Source organism: Falco peregrinus, chromosome 6 (genome assembly GCF_023634155.1).
Source record: "Falco peregrinus isolate bFalPer1 chromosome 6, bFalPer1.pri, whole genome shotgun sequence".
Taxonomy (NCBI): Eukaryota; Metazoa; Chordata; class Aves; order Falconiformes; family Falconidae; genus Falco; species Falco peregrinus.
This window is the reverse complement of record NC_073726.1, coordinates 22,827,987-22,848,406: the sequence shown is the minus strand read 5'-3', so window position 1 is coordinate 22,848,406 and position 20,420 is coordinate 22,827,987. Positions and strand designations below refer to the sequence as shown.

Genomic DNA, 20,420 nt, shown 5'->3' with positions numbered 1-20,420 from the left:
GGCCAAGGAGGAGGCACTGAGGTAGGGGCCACTGAAAATGGGATGAGGAAAGATGAGGGAAGGGGCCAGAAGGGTTAAAGATAGGGAAAGGCCCTGAGGGAAGGGGCCAAGAGAAGAGCCAAAGGGAGGGGCTGAGGGGAAGCCCGAAAGACGGGGCTGAAGGAAGGTGTGGCGGGGGAAGGGGCCCAGGGCAGGCCCAAAACAAGGTGCCGGCAGAAGGCGCTGAGGTGAGCGACAGGGCCCAGGGCGGGTGAAGGCCGAGGGAAACCTGAGGAAAGAGCTGCAGACAGGCGCCGAGGCGATCGGGGCAGGGCTTGAGAAGCAGTGGCGAGGTCCGAACCAAGGGGCCGGGGGAAAGACCGAGGCGAGGGAAGGTGCCCGGGCCAGGAGGTGATCGGTGAGGGGCCGGTGGCGGCCAGGGCCGGTGCCGGCGCGGCGGTGACCCGCGGGAAGAGGAAGGCCGCGGGCGCGGCCGCCCTCTCTTTCCGGTTCAGTTTTCACTTTCTGTTTTTTTCCCGGCTGCCGCCGCCCGCCCCCGGCGCGGCCCGGCCTGGCCCTGCCTCCCCGCCCCGCCGTCCCTCCGCGGCGCACTTTCACTTCCTGGGGCCGGCGGATGGCGGGGGCCCGCGGCGCGCCCGCCTCGTGTGCCGCCCCGCGCCGCCTGAGCCCGCCGGCCCGCCCGGCCCGGTAGCGCCGCGCCCTCCCGGGGCCCCGCCGGGAGCGAAGCCGCGCCGAGGGCCGGGCGGGCCGGCATGCGGGCGGTGTGAAGGCCGGAGCGGCGGGGAGAGGCGAGGTGCGGTGCGAGTCCTGGGCATGGGCGAGCGGCGGGATGAGGAGGCCGGCGAGCCGGGCACGGGTGAGCGGGGCCCGGGGGGCGGTCGCGGGGCGCGCCGCGGGGAGGGCGGCCGGCTCAGTCCCACCCTTCGCCCGAGGAGGAGAGGCCGAGCCGGCTTCGCCCCTGTTTCTCCAGAGCCGGGGCTGCGGGGCCCGGTGGGGACGAGCTTGAAGGGGTGCCTGCCCCTGGCGGGGTGAGGGGCACCGTGAGGCACCTGCCCCCAGCTCCTGGGCGCCTGGAGGCCTTCGACACCTAGAAAACAGCTTTTTTTAATGTGGCGTTGGCTGCCTTGCTGAGGCCACGTTGGCTTTTCCGAGCTCCCGCTGGTGCCAGTAGCAGACCCAAGGCCGGTGCAGCTGGGAGAGCCGCAGTCCTTTTCAGTTTTTTGTGGCCACACACAGCTTCGGTCTGTCCCTGGGGAGCCGTGTTGGTCAGTACAGGTGTCCTTCAGGAGCAGGACGTGGAAATACAAACAGCTCGGCTGTGTGCTGCTCCTTTCCTGAGGGCTGGCGTACGGAACTGGGGGCTGGAAGGCCTCTGCTCCTGCTGTGGAGCAGCTGTGCTGCCCTGCAGGACTGGAAATTGGCCCTAGAAGAGGGGTAAAAAAATGTTTTTGCTCTGGTCCTGCACAGTTCTGCACCCAGATTGTCCTCAAACTAATTGTCCCGCAGAGGCTTGGGTAGGAGCAGGGCTTGCTGAGCTGTAGGCCTGCACTCCTTATGGGGGGTGGTGGATAAAAGTCTGGGGTAGATGAAGCAATCAGGAAAGTGGATGGCACAAAAACAGTTGTAAAATGTGTTCCTTACTCCATGGGAACAACGTTGGTTTTGCGTTTGTGTTTTGTTTTTTTTTTTAAATGTGCAATAGAGGCTGCCTGGTCCAGAATAATCAGTAGCCTGGTGGCTTGGTGCTCATTGTGAATGCAGGAGATGCTGGGTGAAGCTCTGCTCTGTGGGGGATTCAAGTCAGAACATTAACCTCATGGTTTTACCTCAAGTGTTTGGTCAAAGTGGATGTTTCTTAGTGCTGCTTGATAGATCTCATTATAGTGCTTATAAGAGACCGGTAATGAACAGTGAGCCAGACATGGGGCTCTGCGGGCACTAGCTGTCCTATGGCTGAGGCTGGAAATTACCAGTCTGCACCTGAATGAATTTGTGAGATATAGTACGTTGCCAAGAAAATGTCTGATTTCACAGAAATTGCTGTTTTTCCAGTCGAAAAATCATTTTGTCAGAGAATTCCCTATCTGCTGCGATAAGAAGGGTCAATACTTGCCTAGGACCAGACACTGTATCACCCAGCACTGAAACTGGTTTTGCATACTAGTTTGGTCTATTTTTAGTGTTCCTCTTAAACCTGGCGGGTTTGGCAGTAGCAGAGCTAGCTTAAATGTTCCCTGTTCCCAGATACTCACCCCCAATACCCCGTAACATTTACATCCACCCACCTTTGAACTATGTTGGTACAATTCTTTGTGTGGAGCCATGGAGCAGTCTAGATTGCTGAACATATCTGGATTAAAAATAGCTTCTTTTACTTTATTTTCTGCTGCACTTTCCTGACTTTCTTCATTATACAGCCCCAGCTGTGCCAGGAGGGGAAGAGAAGCACTGGGGCAAGGGCTTGCATAGGTCACTGTAGCTGGCCACCAAAATGCATGTGGGATTACAGCTTTGGTAGAATAGACTGGTTTTATTACATGAAATATATATGTTAGTCACTCTGACACCTGCTGAAGTGACTAACTGATTGTTCTTGATTAGAATCATGTTGAGACAGGAAAGGGAAATGTTTATTATTTTTGGTAAGTGCTGTTTTTGTGCAGTTTGGCTTTCTTGGGTGCGGGGATTGATGGTGAGATGGTGAGAACCTGCTAGTTCTGATGGGATTTTTGGAGTCAGTGTGCATGGAGATTTTAGTACTTGGCTTTGGTTCTGGTTTTGTTTGAAACTGTAAGTGTGTCTCAGTAATTTCCTCAGCCAAAGGGTCCACAGAGGACATGTGCTTAGAACTGTGTTGCCTTATCAAGCAGAATAAGAGATGGGGAAAGTCAGTGCTGGTAGGAGAGCATCTATGGTGAGAGCAAAAGTAATGCAACAAACCACACCAAAGGAAGGATGTATCCCTGTTTGGGAAGTTTTCAGGCTTGCTCACAGGCAAAAGGAGTAAGTAACCAGCAGTTTGGAGGAATGCAGCTGCAGGATTTGGGGCAGGGGAACTGTATGTTTGCTTTCTCCAGCCACAAACAAGTTGGGTTGGATTTTTTTCTTTTCCCAAATAGGGGAGTTCTGCCTTTGGGAGATCATTTTAACACATGAACTGTTGCTCTCACAAGGCTGCCTATGTGTTGGGAGGCCCTGGACATCGCTGCAGTGTGTGCAGTTGCCTTGGCAGCTCATGGCCTTTAGATCCAGGACATTCTCAGCATCAATTTTCAGGGTCCCAGGAGGCAGCAGATGAACTCCAGCTCGCATGGCAGCAGGCTGATGTTTCTTGGGAGGGACTGGATATTGCTCTGTGGGTCCTGGGTTTCAACATGTGGGTTTCCATGTAGTGTCTGTGGGCTGTGTGCAAGGGATCCTCGAAACGTAACCTAGCAAAGGTAAACCCATCATCAGTGGGTTTTTATTTTGCTGTGCGTGAGTCTACAGCTCTCCCACAAGGTCAAAGCACGTCAAGTCTCACTCTTAGGCCATTGCAGCTACTGCACTAGCATGCAGAGTCACTTGACTGGATGGTTTTGCAAAGAAGAGGTTATCTTTAGTTGTCTAAGTGCTAAAATACTTGTGCTGGTGCTAGATTTTGGAAGATCCAGTTGCAGACACCTGCAGCTGAGTGAACCTACAACAGGTGGCAACCCTATATGAGATGATAGAAGAGGGGAGCTGTGGCAGGAGGGGACTCTGAGGAGCATCTGCTGATATGAAAGGCAGCAACAACTGCCGTTGCAATGAATTAACAAGGGAAAACCTGTAGTAACCACATCCTCAATTACTTGAGCGGCTGACACTAACAGGAGGGAGGTTATAAAATCAAATAAATGTTACTTGGAAGGTTTCTCTGGTATAGGACTCCTACCCTGAGTATATTTTTCACCAGCGTCAGAGTGGGGCAGCTGTAGCTTTGCCCAGCCAAAAATGGGGACCTCCACCTCTCTGTGACCAGTTCTGAGGCTGCATCGCTCTCTAAGGAAAAAATTTAATCCTCTTGTCCAGTCTGAACGCCTCCAAAGGTGCAACTTGAGATGTTTCCCCTTATTTTTTCCATCTGCTGGTGCAAGAAGAGAGGCTTCAACATCTCTGTGACTCTCCGTCAGGGTGTTGTGGGCTGCAGTTGGATTTCCCCAGCTTTTCTGCCCAGACTAAACAAGCCCAGCTCCCTTGCTCTCTGTGTAATTATGTACAGTCTTATTGGGGCTGCCTTCTCTGGGTAGGAATTTTGGGCACAGTTTGGAACAACCAGGCTTGCTGAGAATCCTTATGACACAGGGGTTTTTTTTACATAGTGTAGGAACATAGCCTTCCCTACTCATGAGGAAACTAATAATGTTTTCTCCCCATCCAACTAGATGAATTCAGATATTGCTGTGAGATTAAATCTGCGTTGGCAGTGCTCAAGTGGACCTGTCTGTGTAAAGGTTGCGTGTCCTCTGGACAGTGGTAGCTCTCCTGAGAGGATGCAAGAGGTTCCCTGCGTCACCTGACTCCTAAAAGTAATCTAAAAAAATACTGTTAGTCTCTGTTACTGAGATTAAAAGCATTACAAAAGCTCCTGCAGCCTAGATATCTGCATTCCCAGGCTGCCTGATCTCAGATGTAATTTAAAATACAATCCAGCACCTGTTTTTTTTCAGTTTGGCAGCAATCACCTTGTCTCGCTATGAAAGAGTGTTTTAAATACATCAAACCAGGAGATTGCAAAAGATACCATCTGACCCCAAAAAGGGACATAACTCCTGCGTTTTAGGCCAAGGATGTTAATTTAGGAGAGCAGAACTGCATTAGCCTGCTTGCTTTTCTCGGCTAAATGCAAAGGTTAGAGAGTTGTGCCATCCAAAACTTCCCCACCTTGCCCAGCAGTTTGAGTGGTTGGTTCCTCTGGGGAAAAACAGCTCCACAGTTAGGAGAGCTCTTGAACCTCCAAGCAAGGCAACCACCCTCTTTCTGAGAGTATGAGGAAACATCTGTTGCAGAGAGGTGGTTTGTAATGGTCTGTTACGATGATTTGCTTGCAGGAGGCCCGTAGTAGTTGCAGGATAATTGACTCAGTAAGTTGTCTTGTCCATGACAGCATCACACAGAGTAAGAGATGCTTCCTACTGCCGTCACACTAATGTGGCACTGCATATCCATCATCTGGCATCAGCCTGGCTCCATGCGTCGGGGTAGGGGTAAAATCTTGTGCTAATTTAATGGACAGTCCCAGCTAAGACCCAAGATTCATCTTGGCTGGTATCCTGACTCCAGGAGTGACCACTTGGTGAAAAGTATGTAAACAAAGGTGCAGCGTTCTTTCTCCTGAAAACTCATACCACATGAACAGGTGTGTGGCTCAGGGACTTCCTGAGGAAGAGGTGGAATCTTTGCATTTAATAGATTCTCCCCCCCTGCTGATTTTTTTTTTTAACTCCTCTGCAGCATCCCACAGCAAGATCTTAAAAAAGCACTACTTGTTATTAGAGCCCTTCCTGGCTCTGCCAGACAGCCCATGGTACAACCTTTGCCACCTTTTCCATCCCCAGTGGGAGGCCTTTTCCCTTTTCATTTGCTAACAGATTCACTCCTCATGATCAGTCCCTAGAATAGTAGTTGCTGACTTCTGTTTTTCATTATCTGTTTCTTTGTCCTGCCACCTGCTTCCCATCAAGGAGGTTTTGGCTGAGCTTATCAGGGATGTCTCAGGACTGCTGGCTGAAGAGACATCCTTCTTTGTCAGTATATTTAAACAACTATTTAGGGACTGATGTCCTATGATGTCCTGCTCACTGGGGATGCCTGGCTGACTCTGGACTCAGCGACATGGATCATCTTTGAAGTGAGACTTTTCCATTGCTGACTGGCCCCACTTCTGGGAGTGGTTTGGTGAGTGTGTCATACTGGTTGTACATCTCACATAATAGCTGAAAGAATTTTGCAGGTAGATAGCTAGTCAAGCATGTAGTACTGTGGAGTTTTATAACACGGAGTTAAAAGGGACGGTTCATATAATTGTCGTAATTACTGTGTGCTAGAGGTGATGAGAAAGTAAAACTAAAGAGTAAGAGCAGCAAAATCAGGATGGGAGACTATAAACAGGGGAGAGACAGTGGACTTCAGAAGACCCAAAGAAGTTTGAGTGATGATCTTGAGGAGTCTCAGCTGGCAGTAAATGAACTGTAGATGGTACGGAGTGGCATGTGGCGGTGCCAGAGCTGACACAGCCAGTGATGCCTGCTGTTACAACTCATACTAACGATGGGACCGAGCCAGGAAAATGGAGGAAATCCTGGCTGAAGAGAGGCAAGATGGAGAAGGGCTGTGGGAAAGGAACATGCAGGAGCAGCCGTGCCAAGGACAGGTTGAAAGCCCTGTAGGTGAGCAGTGTGGCAGTGTTCAGTACGTGTTGACTGTGCTGGGTTGCAGACTTTTGGAGATTTGACAGCATTCAAATGTCTGCAGCAAGCACTGCATTTTATTTAAAATCTAAAGGTTAAAAAAAAAAACAAAACAGGAAGAAAAGCAAACCTTTTTCTCTGTACAAGTCTTTACAAGTAAGTAGTTCAAAAGCCATGGGTTTTCTTCCTGGGCTGACTTTGGAAGCTTCTGCATGGTGAGGCCATCCAGAGGTCACATGAAAATGGATGAGCCAAAAGAGGATCCTGGTTTTGGGAAGTTGTGTCTCTTGGCCACAGCTGGCCTTCCTGATGGGCATCCAGCACCTGCAGGAGCCCTGGGTTGGAAAGGGGAGCACAGCAGATGGGCTGGGCATGTCTGCCAGCTGGGCATGTCCGCTCAGGCTGGCTTTAGCCCATGCTTTGCAGAGGACAGAACAGGACACGTCAAGACATTTGCAGGTATGATTGGGGAAGAAAGGTCAAAGGAGCTGGCTTTAAGTCTAGAGCAGGAAGAGGGAGGAATAGGTTAGCAGCCTTCCAAGAGATGCAAGGCTGTTGGAAGCCGACTTCTGCACAACCACAGCACAAGGGAAAGATCAGCCTTACTTGCAGTATTGAAAACAGATGTTAAGAGCTGCAAAGGTGACTGTTTTTTCTCCCTTGCTGTCAGGGTAGAAAATCACCAGGACAGGCTGTGAATCCCTTTCCAAAGGTTTTCAGGGCATGGAAAACACCCACTGTGGATTCAGCTGGACCGTGCTGGTACAGACCTGTGCTGGGTTTCTGCAGCTGTCCTCCAGCTGTCAGTCCTGTGCATCTCTGCTGTCTGTCCAACCCTGTGCAAGAAGTCAGTCCAGTTCCCTAAGGATGCTGCATGGTGGTAGTGGTATGTCTAAGCTGCTCAGCGGGGAGTGGACACTTTCACTTTTACTTCTGGTTTAGGCACTTTCACTTTTGCCTCCTTGCAGCCTGTGCAGAGACTGTCAAGGGCCTTCTGCCCCTGTAAACGAAACCTGGAATGTGTCAGGGTTTTGCATGTATTTGTGTGAGCGCAGACCCTTCCTTAGGGTGGGAGCAGATCTGAAGGAACCCCTTAAATCTGAAAGGGGAGATGAGGGTCACAGCAAGCTGCTGGGCTTGGTGCCATGCTCTGTGATTGTGTCAGCTCATGTATTTATGTATCACTACAGCGTGGGTTTTTTTTCTCCTTTTGGACTTTCATTTTTACACTGCAGCTCAACCTGCAGGGAGGAACAAATGTGTGAGTTATCATCTGCAAAACTGCCGGTTTTGTTGGATTTCTGAGAGCTTCCCAGGCCTTTTTTTAAAAGCCTTTAGCTTGTACCCCTGAATGATACAGAATATCTCATTCTTTTGCTAATTTAGTGCCTCATACCCTCAATATATGTTCTGCACTCAGTGGGGTTTTTAACTCCGTAATCTCTCTTTGTCAACTTGGTGTCTCACGTACTCAGCATAAAAACACATGACTGGCTCCCAGCTTGCATGTTTAGACATGGCCTTTCTCATGCTCTAAGACCCCAAACTTGTTGATGTTGGAGAGCTGCAAGATGCTGGCAGTAGGAGAAGCAGAATATCGCACCCTGAAAAATGAGATGGCTTGAAGCTGTGAAATTAAGTTACACCTGCTGCAGTCCTGTGCTTTTGGAACATGAGGCACAGTTGAGGTAGCTGGGCTTGTTTAGAGTAGCAGAAAAGGTGCTGGGCATGGGGCTATCTTTCCTCGGAGGATGGTTCTGGACATAAGTGTTGTGATGCTCCAGCAAGAAGCGTAAAGGAATGTTATGTTTGATCCAAACCTTTGAGCAGAGCTGTGAGCTTGGACCTAATTCCCTGATCTGATTTACATGGAGGAGTCTGAACTCCCTGGCTGATTCCTTGAGAGCCACGGGATGCAGGAGACCCAACAAAGCAAAATAGAAGACAAGTGAGGGAAAAAAAGTGAGGAAACGGAACATCCTTTCCTATCCTCATTATGCTCAAAGAGAGAAAACAGTAATACTGAGAGAGAAATGGAAGACCTCTTTATTTCTTTTTTTTTTTTTTTTTTTTTTTGCTCTTGAGAGGCTTTTTTTCACTTGCGTTTTTACTACTACTACTAATTACAGAGGCATCACCTGAAAGTGGGAAGTTTAGAAAGTGAATACAAGAGGGCATAAAAGATCCCAGTACAAGATTAGGAGAGGCAAAAGTACTTCTAAAGACTTTCCTTTCTGTGTTCCCAATTTCCATTTCCACCATACATGCTTTTCTCACAACAATTTTTTGATCCTCCCACTTTTGGCCTTGTCCAGATCAGTCTTTTGATGTCACAAAGCAGATGCTGTCTCCTTTCCCCTGTTAAGCCCTGTAGTGCTCACTGGCTGAACTGGCTTAGAGCAGTGTAGCTAAATGAGTTTAATGCATGCGGTTGGAACTGTTATTTTTCCTGTTCCTTATATTAGGTCCTTTTTCAGCCTTTTAGTAATTCAAGAGGAATAACAAGATTTGTGACATAGGGAATGATTCTGTCGTCTTCTTTTTAATTGAGGGGTGGAAAAGAAGAAAATGATTAAAACTTACCCTTTAAAAATAGGAGGCAAAACTCCCAAGTGGGTTGCAGGATTACAACAGATGCCGTCTTGCTCACCACCAGAGGAATGTGGGCCTTTCTGTTTTAGACATTAAAACAAAAACTCACCAATTCTCAAAAAATTTGGTGTGTTTTTTCTTAGAGAGCAACCAGCATGCAAAACATGCAAAACCTGTTCTTTGGGCAGGCCTCAGCAGTTCTGCAGTTCTTTCCTTATAGATGAACTACTCTGTTTCTTAAAGTGATTGGTCAGAAGAAATAAACCTTTGAATGTGTCTATGTTGCAAACTCAGCTTGGGATTTGAAATTTCGTAGCTTGTGAATCACCACCAATAATAAAGGTTTTTAGATGTGCAACAGGGACTGAGTCCAGGATTTCCTGTGCTTCTCGGTGGCTGCTTTATTTAATATTTGGATTTTAACAGTTGTAAGAGCACAAGTACTGCAGTGCTTTCCTTTGTTTCTGCATCTATACTTATTTGTCAACTGCTTTGGGACCTCTTCTTACTGGGATGCTGTTGGAAAGTGTTTTACTGGGATGATTTATTTCAGAAATGTCTGGAGAGAGTTTGGGCTTCGAGAAGGCTCTGCACATTGAGGATTTGAAGGAAGGCTTGCTCTCTCGGCATTGAAAACCACATTCATCCAAGACCTGAAGATCTTTATAGTAAACAGATAACCCCAAAGAACCGAGCATGCACCAGTTTCCCTATGTGTAAACATCAACTCTCGCACCGTAAAAGAGCATGCAACAAATCTAAGTAACTTGAGCACAAGAGAAAACTCTGATGTGCTCAGTGTAAGAATTGTTTACCATAAGGCTTTGCTTCTGGCAGTTGCTATCAATTTTTTTTTTTTCCTGTTGCCAAGGAAAAACTTTAAGGACTCACTGGCAGAGAGCTCTGTATTCCTCCTGCTGAAGGATCAGAATCTCAGCTTTCATTTAAAAGGAAAAAACTCCCAACAAAAATCCCCCCCCCTAAAAAAAAAAAAGCCAACCACAAAAACAAAGCCACCAAAACCCCCCTTCTTGCTTCAGCAGTAATCAGTGATGCTACGAGATGCTTGAGAACAAGATGTACTTCTGATTCTTCTTGATCTGTAGGCAGCTGGAACCAGCAACTTGATATAAAAATTACAACCTTCAACTCTGTTGTGATGCCTACACATCTCCAAGAAGATGTTACAGGGAAGGGAAAGGCCTGCAGCAAGGATATGCAACCAGGAGACTCCATGAAGGTGAAGTGAGAGGCACCAAACTGTGCTGATTCAGCCCTTGCTGCATCTAGGAATCCAGGACTTACCCCACTGGTCCTACTACATTCAATAGGAGCAACAGGCAATGCTTTTTTATGGTGTGGATGGAATGTTTATTTCATGCAGATCTATCATAGTATCTTGCTGAAGGGTATCATAGTATTTACTTGATTATCCAACTTGCAGACAAAGACTTGGGGGTTGCATGGCTGGAGAGGAGTTGCTGCTCCCAGTAGGAGCCACAGAACTGATCTTGCTCCATAGAGATCTGGGCTTGTTAAATGAGGCCCCTGTGTAGTGGGTGAGCCACACTCAACTGCCGCCTGCCTCTGCTGAGGCCCCATACTGGTCTGGGGGTACCCAGAGTTAATATCTGCACCTGCTTTTTTGCTTTCTTCCTCCAGGTTTCCATCTGAAGTCGGAAGAGTCAAGTTCCCTTTTGCAGACAGCAGTTTCAGTGCTGCAGAGCTCCTACTTGGACTCTACATCTCAGGATGGCTTTCAGTACAGCCAAGCAATTCTGGTGGAAAATGATGTTTTCCGGAGTGAGGTAAGGCTGATGGAGGAGCAGGGTGTTGCTGGCAGCTTGGAGAAGGGTGGTGTTTCTTTGGAAGCTGCAGACATCTGTAAATGCCAGTTTATTGGCAGGTCTGTCTTCCCTTTGCAGCGCGTGACTGATTTGTCTGCCTTACAGAGCCCCATTTGCAGTTCATGGCTGAAGGGAGCCTTTTCTTTGCTTTCTTGCACTTCTTCCCAATCTGATCAGGAACAAAAGTCCATTCAGCCAGTGTTGACAAACATTCAACAGCAGTTCCTGGAGCAGGTCTTCAGGGCAGGTTTAAATCCTGGTTTGATACCTAGCAGAGAGCTTTAATGTTATCAAACTTGTGCTGATTCACAGCAAGGCAGATTTCCCCCGTGGTATTTCTTCCATCTGCCCCCACACCTGTACAGGCACAAAATTTAACTCCATTTCCCTTTCTTCAGCTGAGTGGGGCATGTAGAGAGCCACTTTTAAAATGCCTTTTATCCCTATATTCCTGCGGTCATTGGCACGGAAGACAGGCTGTCTTCTCTGGGGACTGAAGGTGATGAGTCTGTTTGTTGTCATGAATTAAATAGAGCTTAGACATTTTGGTTGCCTAAGTCTGGGATAGTCACTGTGGAGCTGGATAAAAACTGGGAAAGCAGGTATCAAGTAATTCATTGATTTGCCTGTGAGTTCTAAAGCCAAAATAAGCAAAAGCAGTGATGAGATTGTTGTTTCCTTATAATCTAACCCTGTTTTAAAAATCCTGTCTTTCTACAGCTTCTTTTATTAAAGCCCCAAAACATCTTGGACTCAGACCCAGGTCTGTTTGCTCCCATGATGTTCTCCCTGTTGGCATTGAGAACATGCTCTGCTTTAATTATCACACAAAAGAAACTGGAGTAATGTGTTACTTGGCTGTAGCCAAACCGTCTGAGCTGTAGTTGCATGATAGCACCTGCCTCTAGTCAAAATAGTCTAGGCTTCCCTTCTCAGTGGAGAGAGAAAAAGAGAGGTGCCTCCAAGCATCTCACTTTCTGTAGGCATCTTCTCCATGACTGAGATGATTTGTCTTCTTATGGCCGTAGCTGGCTGTGAGATGTGATGCTCCACCAGCTGCTCAGTGAAACAAGCTCCCCAGTAGCTGGCAATGTGTGGCAAGAGGGCGAGGTGGAATAAGGCTGAACTTCCCTAGGATGAGCAGAGCATGGCACTGTGGGGCTGGATGTGCCTGCTGTCCCTTGGAGGATATTGAACATGTTCTGCTGGGGACAAAGGCAGGGACAGATACATGGAGTGGGGGCCTTGTGTTGGGAGACTGGGTATGCGTGTGCCTGGGGGAGGAAATAATATGTGGGCACATGAGTGGGTCTGGCATTACCTGGCTGCTGCCAGCTGCCCTGTACTGACCTGGACTGGAGGTACTTGGGATACATTGTCCTCACACCATGAACACGTGTCACTTGGCTGTGGCTTGAACAGACTAGAACAAAGTGGTGTTGTTGTCCTCTGCAGCTGAAAGCTTTTGCCCAAGCAAAGGAAGCCGCTGGGTACAGCCAGGAGGAGCTGGAGGAGACCTTTGCATTTCTCCTGTTTGATAATGAAGAAGAGGTAATCTGAAACATTTATTCAGCTTAAGAAGTTTGATGCCAAGTGCCTGCATGTGTGCTCTGTCCCACCAAAGCCCAGCAGATCTGTTGGCTGAAGTGTCCTGGCTTGCTGTACTGTGGTTACCAGTGCAATTACTACTGCGCAAACAGTCAAGAACAAGTTCTGAAAGCAGCTCCTGGGAGGTTTTAGTGATGAATCTTATTTTGCATCTCTCCAATCAATTACTGTTTGAGATTTCGCTGCTTACTTTGCCCTCTGCAGGGAGATAAAGGAGTCTCCCTTTGTCACCAGCCAGGTGAAACCTTTCATGTAGGCTTAGAAGAGAAAAAGCAGCTTTGTTACAGAAGATGGGAGTTTGTCAGGTAATTTGGGCAAATTCCCTTGGTTTTGCCAGCTAGTTGGAGAGAGTGCCTGACATAGCTATTGGGAAAGTTACTCCTGCCCATTTTCTCAAGGATGCTTTTGATTTTGTGAAGAGAGTTTGTCTATACAAGGATGTTCAGGGAATCTAGTGGGAATTCACTTTTAATGTGATTTAATGGTGCCGTGCTAAATCACAGTAGAGATGGTTTTGTTCAGGAAGAGAATGGCCTGAATGTGGTTTAGTTCTGTTCAGTTTGGATTGAGCTACAGCAAAATAAACCACTTCCAGTCTCAGTTTGGGTGCAAGAATTGTCCGGCTTAGTTTTGGCTGTTTGAAATTAACAGGCTGTGCCGAGTGTCTGAGCTCCTGGTACAGACCCTAGGAAAGAGGGAGCTCTCTAGAACACAGCTGGACCTCATTTAATACAGGCATCTAAAATCCTGGGCCTAAATTGCTCTCTGGAGGACCTCTCCATTGTTCAGAGGAGAAGTCTAGCTGGCTTAGTCTAAGCTAGGCGCTTGCCTTTTAGAAGGTACAAGTTAGGTGCGATGCATGCCCCATGTTGCTTATAAAGGGACTGACTACAGTTTGACTGGTTTGCTTTTATTTCTCTCCCATAATATGAGTTCAGACTGCTCCTGTTGTCACTCCTTGGTCAATATGTATTTGGACTTAGTACACTTTAATGAATCTGCTTTGGACATGGATTAAATCAAAGCCGGTGGGATGCTCCCAAGGGAATAATTGTGCCTGTGGAGGGGTGAACACAAGAGTAGCAAATATCCTTTGCCTTCACAGCATCCACGTTGCATTTATCTCTCCACAAATTGCACAGACAAAGAAAGTGCAAAGTCCAGCCTTACACTTGCGGTGGTTTCTGGAGGTGCTGGATTTTTTCCAGATTTTTCTAAGCTGTTGTTTCCATGGAGGTTTTTGTAACAACACTTGATAAAAACAAGTATTTTGTACCTGAAACAACAAATTTTCTTCCTGTGGACGTTGTGTTTAGTTTCCTTTGTATCTCAGGTGTCTTGGGACTGTAAGGGTCTCTAATTGACTTGTGGCACATGTTTGCCTGTTGCAAGTGTTTTTACCAACTGTTGTGCTACAGATTTCAGTAGCTGTCCCCCTTATCTTTGAAAATAGATGGTAAAAGAGGCTGTCTCTTCTTTTGAAGGCAAAAGAGGTGTGTCAGACAGGCCTCCGTGTAAACAGCAGTTCTATTTCCACGCTTGGTGACCCAGCAAAAGGTAAGATTTCCATTCATAAGGTCAAGAGATCTGTTCACTGTTCTGGGGATATTGACTCCTTCAAAAATAAAAGCAAACACCCAGACAGACTCCTAGTACTGCCTTGTTATTTACTGCAAAGATTCATGGAGATACCTGTGTTTCTTATATGGGAAACTGCATTTGTTTGGATCAAGCAAGCAGCAGTGTTTTCGTTCTGCCCCTTCAACCAGATGAAGATGCGATCTTCCCCAGGGAATGTTATCATCAATTCATCTCTCCTTTTCAGGTTTTTTATCCCTTGTTAATCGTTTGTCACCAAAGTGGCATTTTGGCAGCTTTTCCCACCAGTTTGCTCTTCAGAGTCCATTTGTTGAGCTTTTGCCAACAATCCTGTTAATAACCAGAGCGGATCATGACATGTCAAAGCCCTTTCCAGTATGTGCTTGTTCCTTGTCCAAAGGTCTGGGGCCTCAAGATGTGCAGTGCAGGACACGTTACTCAGAGAAATTCTTCTGCCAGCAGCAGATCATCTCCCAGTACTCATCCCAGAAGTCTTTGCAGGCCAAGACACCTAATGGTTGAGCAGTCAATGGCAGTGAATGCAAACCCAAACAAGAACTTGTTATTCATCTGGGTGTATTATCTGAATCCTGATGGACTGAGATTAATACTGTGGTTTATCTCTTTGTAGCCCTTCCCTTGCCCAGTCCCTGTTTCCCCTCCAGGTACTTCTCTACCCGTCTTGTCTACAAAGATAAAGCAGGAGTGAAGAGCCAACCCTCCCATGCCCCCAGTAAATCCACATATGATGTGCCCTTAGTGTGGAGAAGGAATGGGAACAAGCTATGTCAGAATAGGCCTTGTCACAGGGTAGAAGGTTCACATTGGCATCTGGGATGCTGAAGGGCCGTAAAGAGCCAAGGAAGGGACTTGGGAGGATCTGTGCCATGCCACGGGCCTGCTATCATACCCTTGTAGTGTGTGTTTCCTCTGTATAAACATCTACATTGTCTTTGTGTGACTCCATATTGAGCAAAGTACCTGCCCCACGTGGAGTCTGACCTGGAAGCCCTTCACCAGATCTTCCTGTAAGAGACAAGCCCTCACTCAGTATGTTTTCATGTAATGTGGGGCAAAACCAACCTTAGCTGGCTACTTCTCCCAGGAGAAACCCAAGGTAACTCATTTCCTAGAGCTGATCCTGAAAAACATATAATTGCTGTTCCATACCAGCAGTCAAAAAAAGAAAAAGAGTCAGAAAGAGTTTCATCCTTTCTATGGCAGCAAGTGCTGCTCTGATCTGCTGCACTGGCTCTGCAGAGACTCCCATTTCTGCAAGAGGGTCCTCTTTAGGGCTTTTTTGGCAATCAGCTTTATTCAACAGATGATTTACATTATCTTGCATTGCTTTGTTTTCATAGGAGTTTATATTTCCAAGTATGCAGACTGTCTTCATCCCAGACCGTGGTATCATGGAAAATCAGGCTATATTGTCATTTGTAAGCTGATTAAGGTAAAATACAAATCTTGCTTTTTATGTGGAACAGTTTTCAGAAGCCGCTATACAGTACAAGGAGTTTTTAAGGAGATAATGGTGCCTGTAACTGTGGTGGGGTGTAAAATAGGCTCTGTTGAGAGCTCGTCAGGATTTTTTACTATGGGATGTGTTAGGTTAGAAAGCAAGAGATCCAGCTGGGCTTGACTGGTGGCCTGCAGGGCAGCAGAGGATGCAGAAGACCTTCCAAATTCTACCACTGAGATCAGAATTTCCCCCTAGGGTCACCTTTTTCCCTGAACTGTCATGTGTTTTGGGGGTTTGAGGGGAGAGCCCTAAGGTGGCTCAGATCACAGCCCCATTCTATTCCTCCACGGGGCTGGCATGTGGCCCCTTTCTCCCCTTCCCACTGGTTCCTGCTTTCTGTAGCTGACACTGAAAACACATTGCTCCCATTTGGTCCCCTAAGCAGAGCAGATTTGTCTGCCGTGCCCAGTTCTGCCAAGTCAGGCCCTCATGTTTGGAAGGACACAAAGGCATGTAACCCCCTCACAGTGGTGGGGAATACGGGGCTGCCAGCAATACTGTCTTTGGGGAAATGGAGGATTCAGGAGGTCTTTTAAAACAAGTTTCTGTGAACAGTTATGTGTATTTTTCTTATTATTTTAAATTTTTTTGTTAATTTTCTGGCACAGGGGAAGGTCAAGGTGATTTCTGAGAATTACACAACCAGCTATACCTGCCCATCTCCTGGCTATGACTGCCATGTCGCCTTGAGCAGAAACAACACACCATCAAAGACCAGCCACTGCCAAGCCTTTGAGCAGAGCCAGGTATCTGTTTGCAACAGGACTGTGCAGGCAGCAAACACGGTCTGCTGGGGAACGCAGTGTTGGCCCAGGTGCCTTGCTTGTTCTCACCTTGTGTTTTTTTTATCTGTTTCCCTTCTCATCCCAGTATTATGTGTATGAAGTGTCCGATGGCAGCACTGCCGAGCGGCCAAGGCAGATCTGCCCATACATAGTCATCGCCTGCCGGTACAGGGAGCTGAAGGAAATGCCTGTCTTAGCTATAGAGAGCCTGTAAGCAACTTGCTGTCGTTCCAAAATACCTAGTTGCTTTTGTGGGCTGTTTTTACTTTTCCCATTGCTAAATGTTCCTCTTTTTCTCCCTTTTCTCTAGACCTGAACTTAATCACAAAGGTAGGAGCATCTGGTGATTTGGTTTGTTTTATAAATGTACCTTTCTCTGTTTGCCCTTCTCTCTTCTCCTGCTTTCTCTGAGCTGTTCTCCCTTTTGCCCGTAGTGTTGTACTGCCCATGGAGGGGGGAGCTCTCCATCCGGGGCCAGCTTTTGTGCAACATCGCCCTAAGGACCCCATACAGCTCCACGATTCCAGCCCAGCTGTAAGTTGCCCCTTTCTCTTCTTTCTGTGCAATTTGTGGAGTGTGAAGCATTAAATCTTTGGGTGTCTGAACCAGGGAAAGCCAGTTTTGATTCTCCTGCCCCATCCTTTCATTGATCAGCATCATGCAGCTGTACCAGCCTACCACCTGCACTGTGGGGGCAATCATCAGTGTTAGGAAAGTGGTGTTGGGCAGCTGGCGGTGCCGTGTCACAGCAATAGCTGGATGAAGACATGAGATCAGGCCCTGAACTGCAGCTGGAAACAACTGTATTTTGTCGTCTGTTTTTGTTAACTGCTTTGGGATGTTTATTCCAAATCAATTATTCCTGCTTAGGATTCTTCTCCTTGTGAGAAGTGGGCTTCTTGATGGTGCATATATGATCAGCCAGTTGTGTTTACAGATCAGCACAATGGCAAATAAGATACACTGAGGTAACTAGCATTCAAAAAACTAAGATACTTAAAACCTTCAGCAGTCAAAATCCAGCCAGCAGGCAGCAATTTGAAACAGCCAGTAACACAGTCAACAATATCAGTGTTTGGAGATGTTTACAAACAGGATCCTCAAATCAGCAAAGTGCTAAGCAAGCTGCACCTTCTCCAGTGTTCTCCAGAGCTACTTTCTCTGGTTTCATGGTGACAGGGCAACCAGAACTTTCTGTGCTTAATCCGGAGAGCCTTTTAGGCTTGTGATCTCACCAGCTACTGCTTTATCCCCATAGGCCTCCCAACCTGGACATTACCCATGTCATGGGTTTGTCCGACTTGAAGAAAAAGCTACCAGAAGCTGCATTTGGGAAAAGAAATTACATTGAGAATGAAGGTGAGTGCAAAACCTGCCGGCATGATGAGTAACGTATACTTGTGCTATGCCATAGGAATTGGCGCGGGGGGTCAGAGTTCAGGTTCACATGGCACTGGGTGCTGTGTCTCGAAGGGTAGTTGATTGCAGATAAACAAGGAAAAATGCCAAGGCAGCACAGATATGTTTTCCTGTCCACGCTTACATGGTCTCCTGGTACAATGTAATCCTCTTCCCAAAGAAACCCTTTAATCAGCCTGTTCCTGGGACAGGACAGGGTGAGAAGACCCTGTTTTGAGACCCGGGCTCCCATCCTGCAAGGTGCCAGACATGGTGAAACTGAGAGCAAATGCAAGGGAGCAAACTTTCCTCATCTTGCATGATCTCCATGTGAGGTGAGGGACGTTCCACCTCTTGGGATCTGACCCAGTGTGTCTTGCATCAGGGCAGGTGGGGGTAGCTGCCAGCCAAAGCCAAAAGATGTGGCTACCTGCAGTAGCTTTGGGTCATGGGTAACCTACTTCTGACTTCAAGGAGACTGACAGTGAATGGCAGCCTGAGAGGGGAGAGGAGTCCAGAAACCTTAGGGAGAGGCAGGGAGAGGCTCAGCAATCAGCAAATAAAAGCACAGATTTGGGGAAGAGGGAGCAGGACTGTACTCTCCCCTTAGCTTGAGACCTTAGCTAAGAGACCCTGCTTGCCTATAGTCAACCACTCTCTGTCCTGGTCAGTGCAGGCTGGGGAGGTGGGGACCTGTGTCTAATTACACTTTGTGGTTCATACTGCTGATTGATTTTTGGGCTGGAGTTTTGATGAGCCTGGCAGCTCTCAGCCCCAAGGTGTTGAGCTCCCAGTGGCTGTGAATGACTGTGCATTGCAGTGGATGTGGTTACTGGCATGGATACCAGCAGGTTGCACATGGAGAGCTCTGCATGCAGTTTGCAGAGGGTCCAGGTAAATTTCCATGTCGTCTTGCACCAAAATAAGTGTGGACTGCTGCAGTGTTGCCTCCCATCTATGTATTGGCTCTGCTGAGCCAGGTCGGGGGCACTGATCAGGCCAGCTGACAGCCAGCCTGGTTTGGGGGTTAGCATTCAGCTCACAGTGCAGGTGGACACAGGATAGTGCCAGGGCAAGGGAGGAGGCAGGAGAAGTCAGGGGAGGCCACAGCAACACTTGATGAAGGTGTCATGGAGCCACAGTCTTAAGATCAGCTGGTGCAAGAGAGGAAATACTTGAACAGAAGAATTTTGCTGTGAAATTCAGAGGGTAAGTTGGGTCCAAGATCTTGTCTTTGTTAAACTCCTTTGGGGATCAGTGTGTGGAATAAAGATGCTCCATAGTAGAAGAGGATATGGTATGTTAGAACGAGGTATTTCCTCCTGAAAGGCTCCCTGTCTCTGTTGAAGCACGCAGCATTAGTTAAATTGCTTCTGTTAGCTGCAGGGGTAAGATAGGAAACATATTCTGTGAACCATGGGTTGAAAAGGAAACTCACTGCAATATGAATGCATATACCAGCTTATATGGTATTAAAAAAAAAAAAAAAGGTGTTTGGTTTTTTTTTTAAACCCAGTGCTTCCACCGATTGCTCACACATCTTCCTGGTCCAGGAGCACTTAACTTGTTTAGAGTTCATGCAAGAGGCACTATTTCAACATCAAATTCTCTCTTCTTTTGTCTGCAGTTTGCTTTCAGGGTGTTTACTTCAGTCTGTATGAAGTAGAAATATCGAATAAGGATCAATATAAAATGGATCAGTTGTTAGAAAATCTAAAAGAAAAGGACTTGGTAAGTATATTAAAACATTGTCGTTCTGGGAGGAAAGTGGCCTTTTAAATCAGGGGTCCTCAAACTTTTTAACCAGGGGGCCAGCGTGCAGATTAAGTGGCAGGCAGTCATGTGCGGCTGCTTGGTTTTCCCCCCCCAACCCCCGGGTAAATACCGAGGCCCGGATTGAGGACCCGGGGGGGGTGGGGCCGTATGCGGCCTGCGGGCCATAGTTTGAGGACCCCTGTTTTAAATGATTTCTTGAAACTTTTGATAACATTATTCATAGATTCTGAACTAATGCAAAATGAAATTAATTTCCTTGTGTTAGGTATTATTTTCCTGCTTTGTTGTTCTCAAACATAGTTTAGTCTTTTCTGTATTTAAACTGTTAACTGAAGATTACCCACTATGAGCTGGGACCTGACTTCTAGGGTGAGCATGCCCTGCTGAGCAGAAGGCATTATGCCAGGCAGAATTCACCTTTGGCTATGTTTATGCCAAATTAGATTATTTTATTGTCTTTATTAGTGATTTTTCCCCTTGCACTGTCAACAGCATGGTGGACAAGGACAGCAAGGGGATCATATATATCTTAAGAAAGCAGAAGCAAAGTCCCACAATGCCAAAATGATAATTACTAAGCAAAAAACACACACTTTCATGTGCCTGCCTTTTTCTCTCATGGCTGAAAAGTAGCCCCCACTCAGCTGGACACTCGTGGTTACACAGCTGAAACCTCATGGGCTTCTGGGAGCTCTGAAAATGTTGAGATTTATCCTTTTTTTTTTTAATGGGGAATTTCCCTTGTGATATTATATGAAAAGGCTTTTTCCCAGCACGCTGGGGTCTTTTTGTTCCCAGTGTGATTGTCACACCTCTTTGTGACTCCAAGGGATAATCCTCACCCCTGTGGAGCACAGCACCT

General features: G+C 47.2%; 1 protein-coding gene across 7 annotated transcripts in view; it reads left to right on the top strand.

Annotated features, from left to right (window-relative positions):
• The first annotated feature begins 319 nt into the window (after positions 1–319).
• TASOR2 (transcription activation suppressor family member 2) overlaps positions 320–20,420 on the top strand; it is a 44,294-nt gene continuing 24,193 nt past the window's right edge. For 2 of the 7 annotated variants that reach the window (XM_055809363.1, XM_055809361.1), the window contains exons 1-11: positions 506–856; positions 10,686–10,831; positions 12,326–12,421; positions 13,963–14,035; positions 15,439–15,530; positions 16,208–16,345; positions 16,470–16,594; positions 16,695–16,714; positions 16,819–16,918; positions 17,643–17,743; positions 19,410–19,513. In XM_055809363.1, coding sequence (XP_055665338.1) covers positions 814–856; positions 10,686–10,831; positions 12,326–12,421; positions 13,963–14,035; positions 15,439–15,530; positions 16,208–16,345; positions 16,470–16,594; positions 16,695–16,714; positions 16,819–16,918; positions 17,643–17,743; positions 19,410–19,513 — 1,038 coding nt within the window. In that variant the 5' untranslated portion in view covers positions 506–813. The other 5 variants (XM_055809368.1, XM_055809362.1, XM_055809366.1 and 2 more) reach the window with 4 other exon arrangements.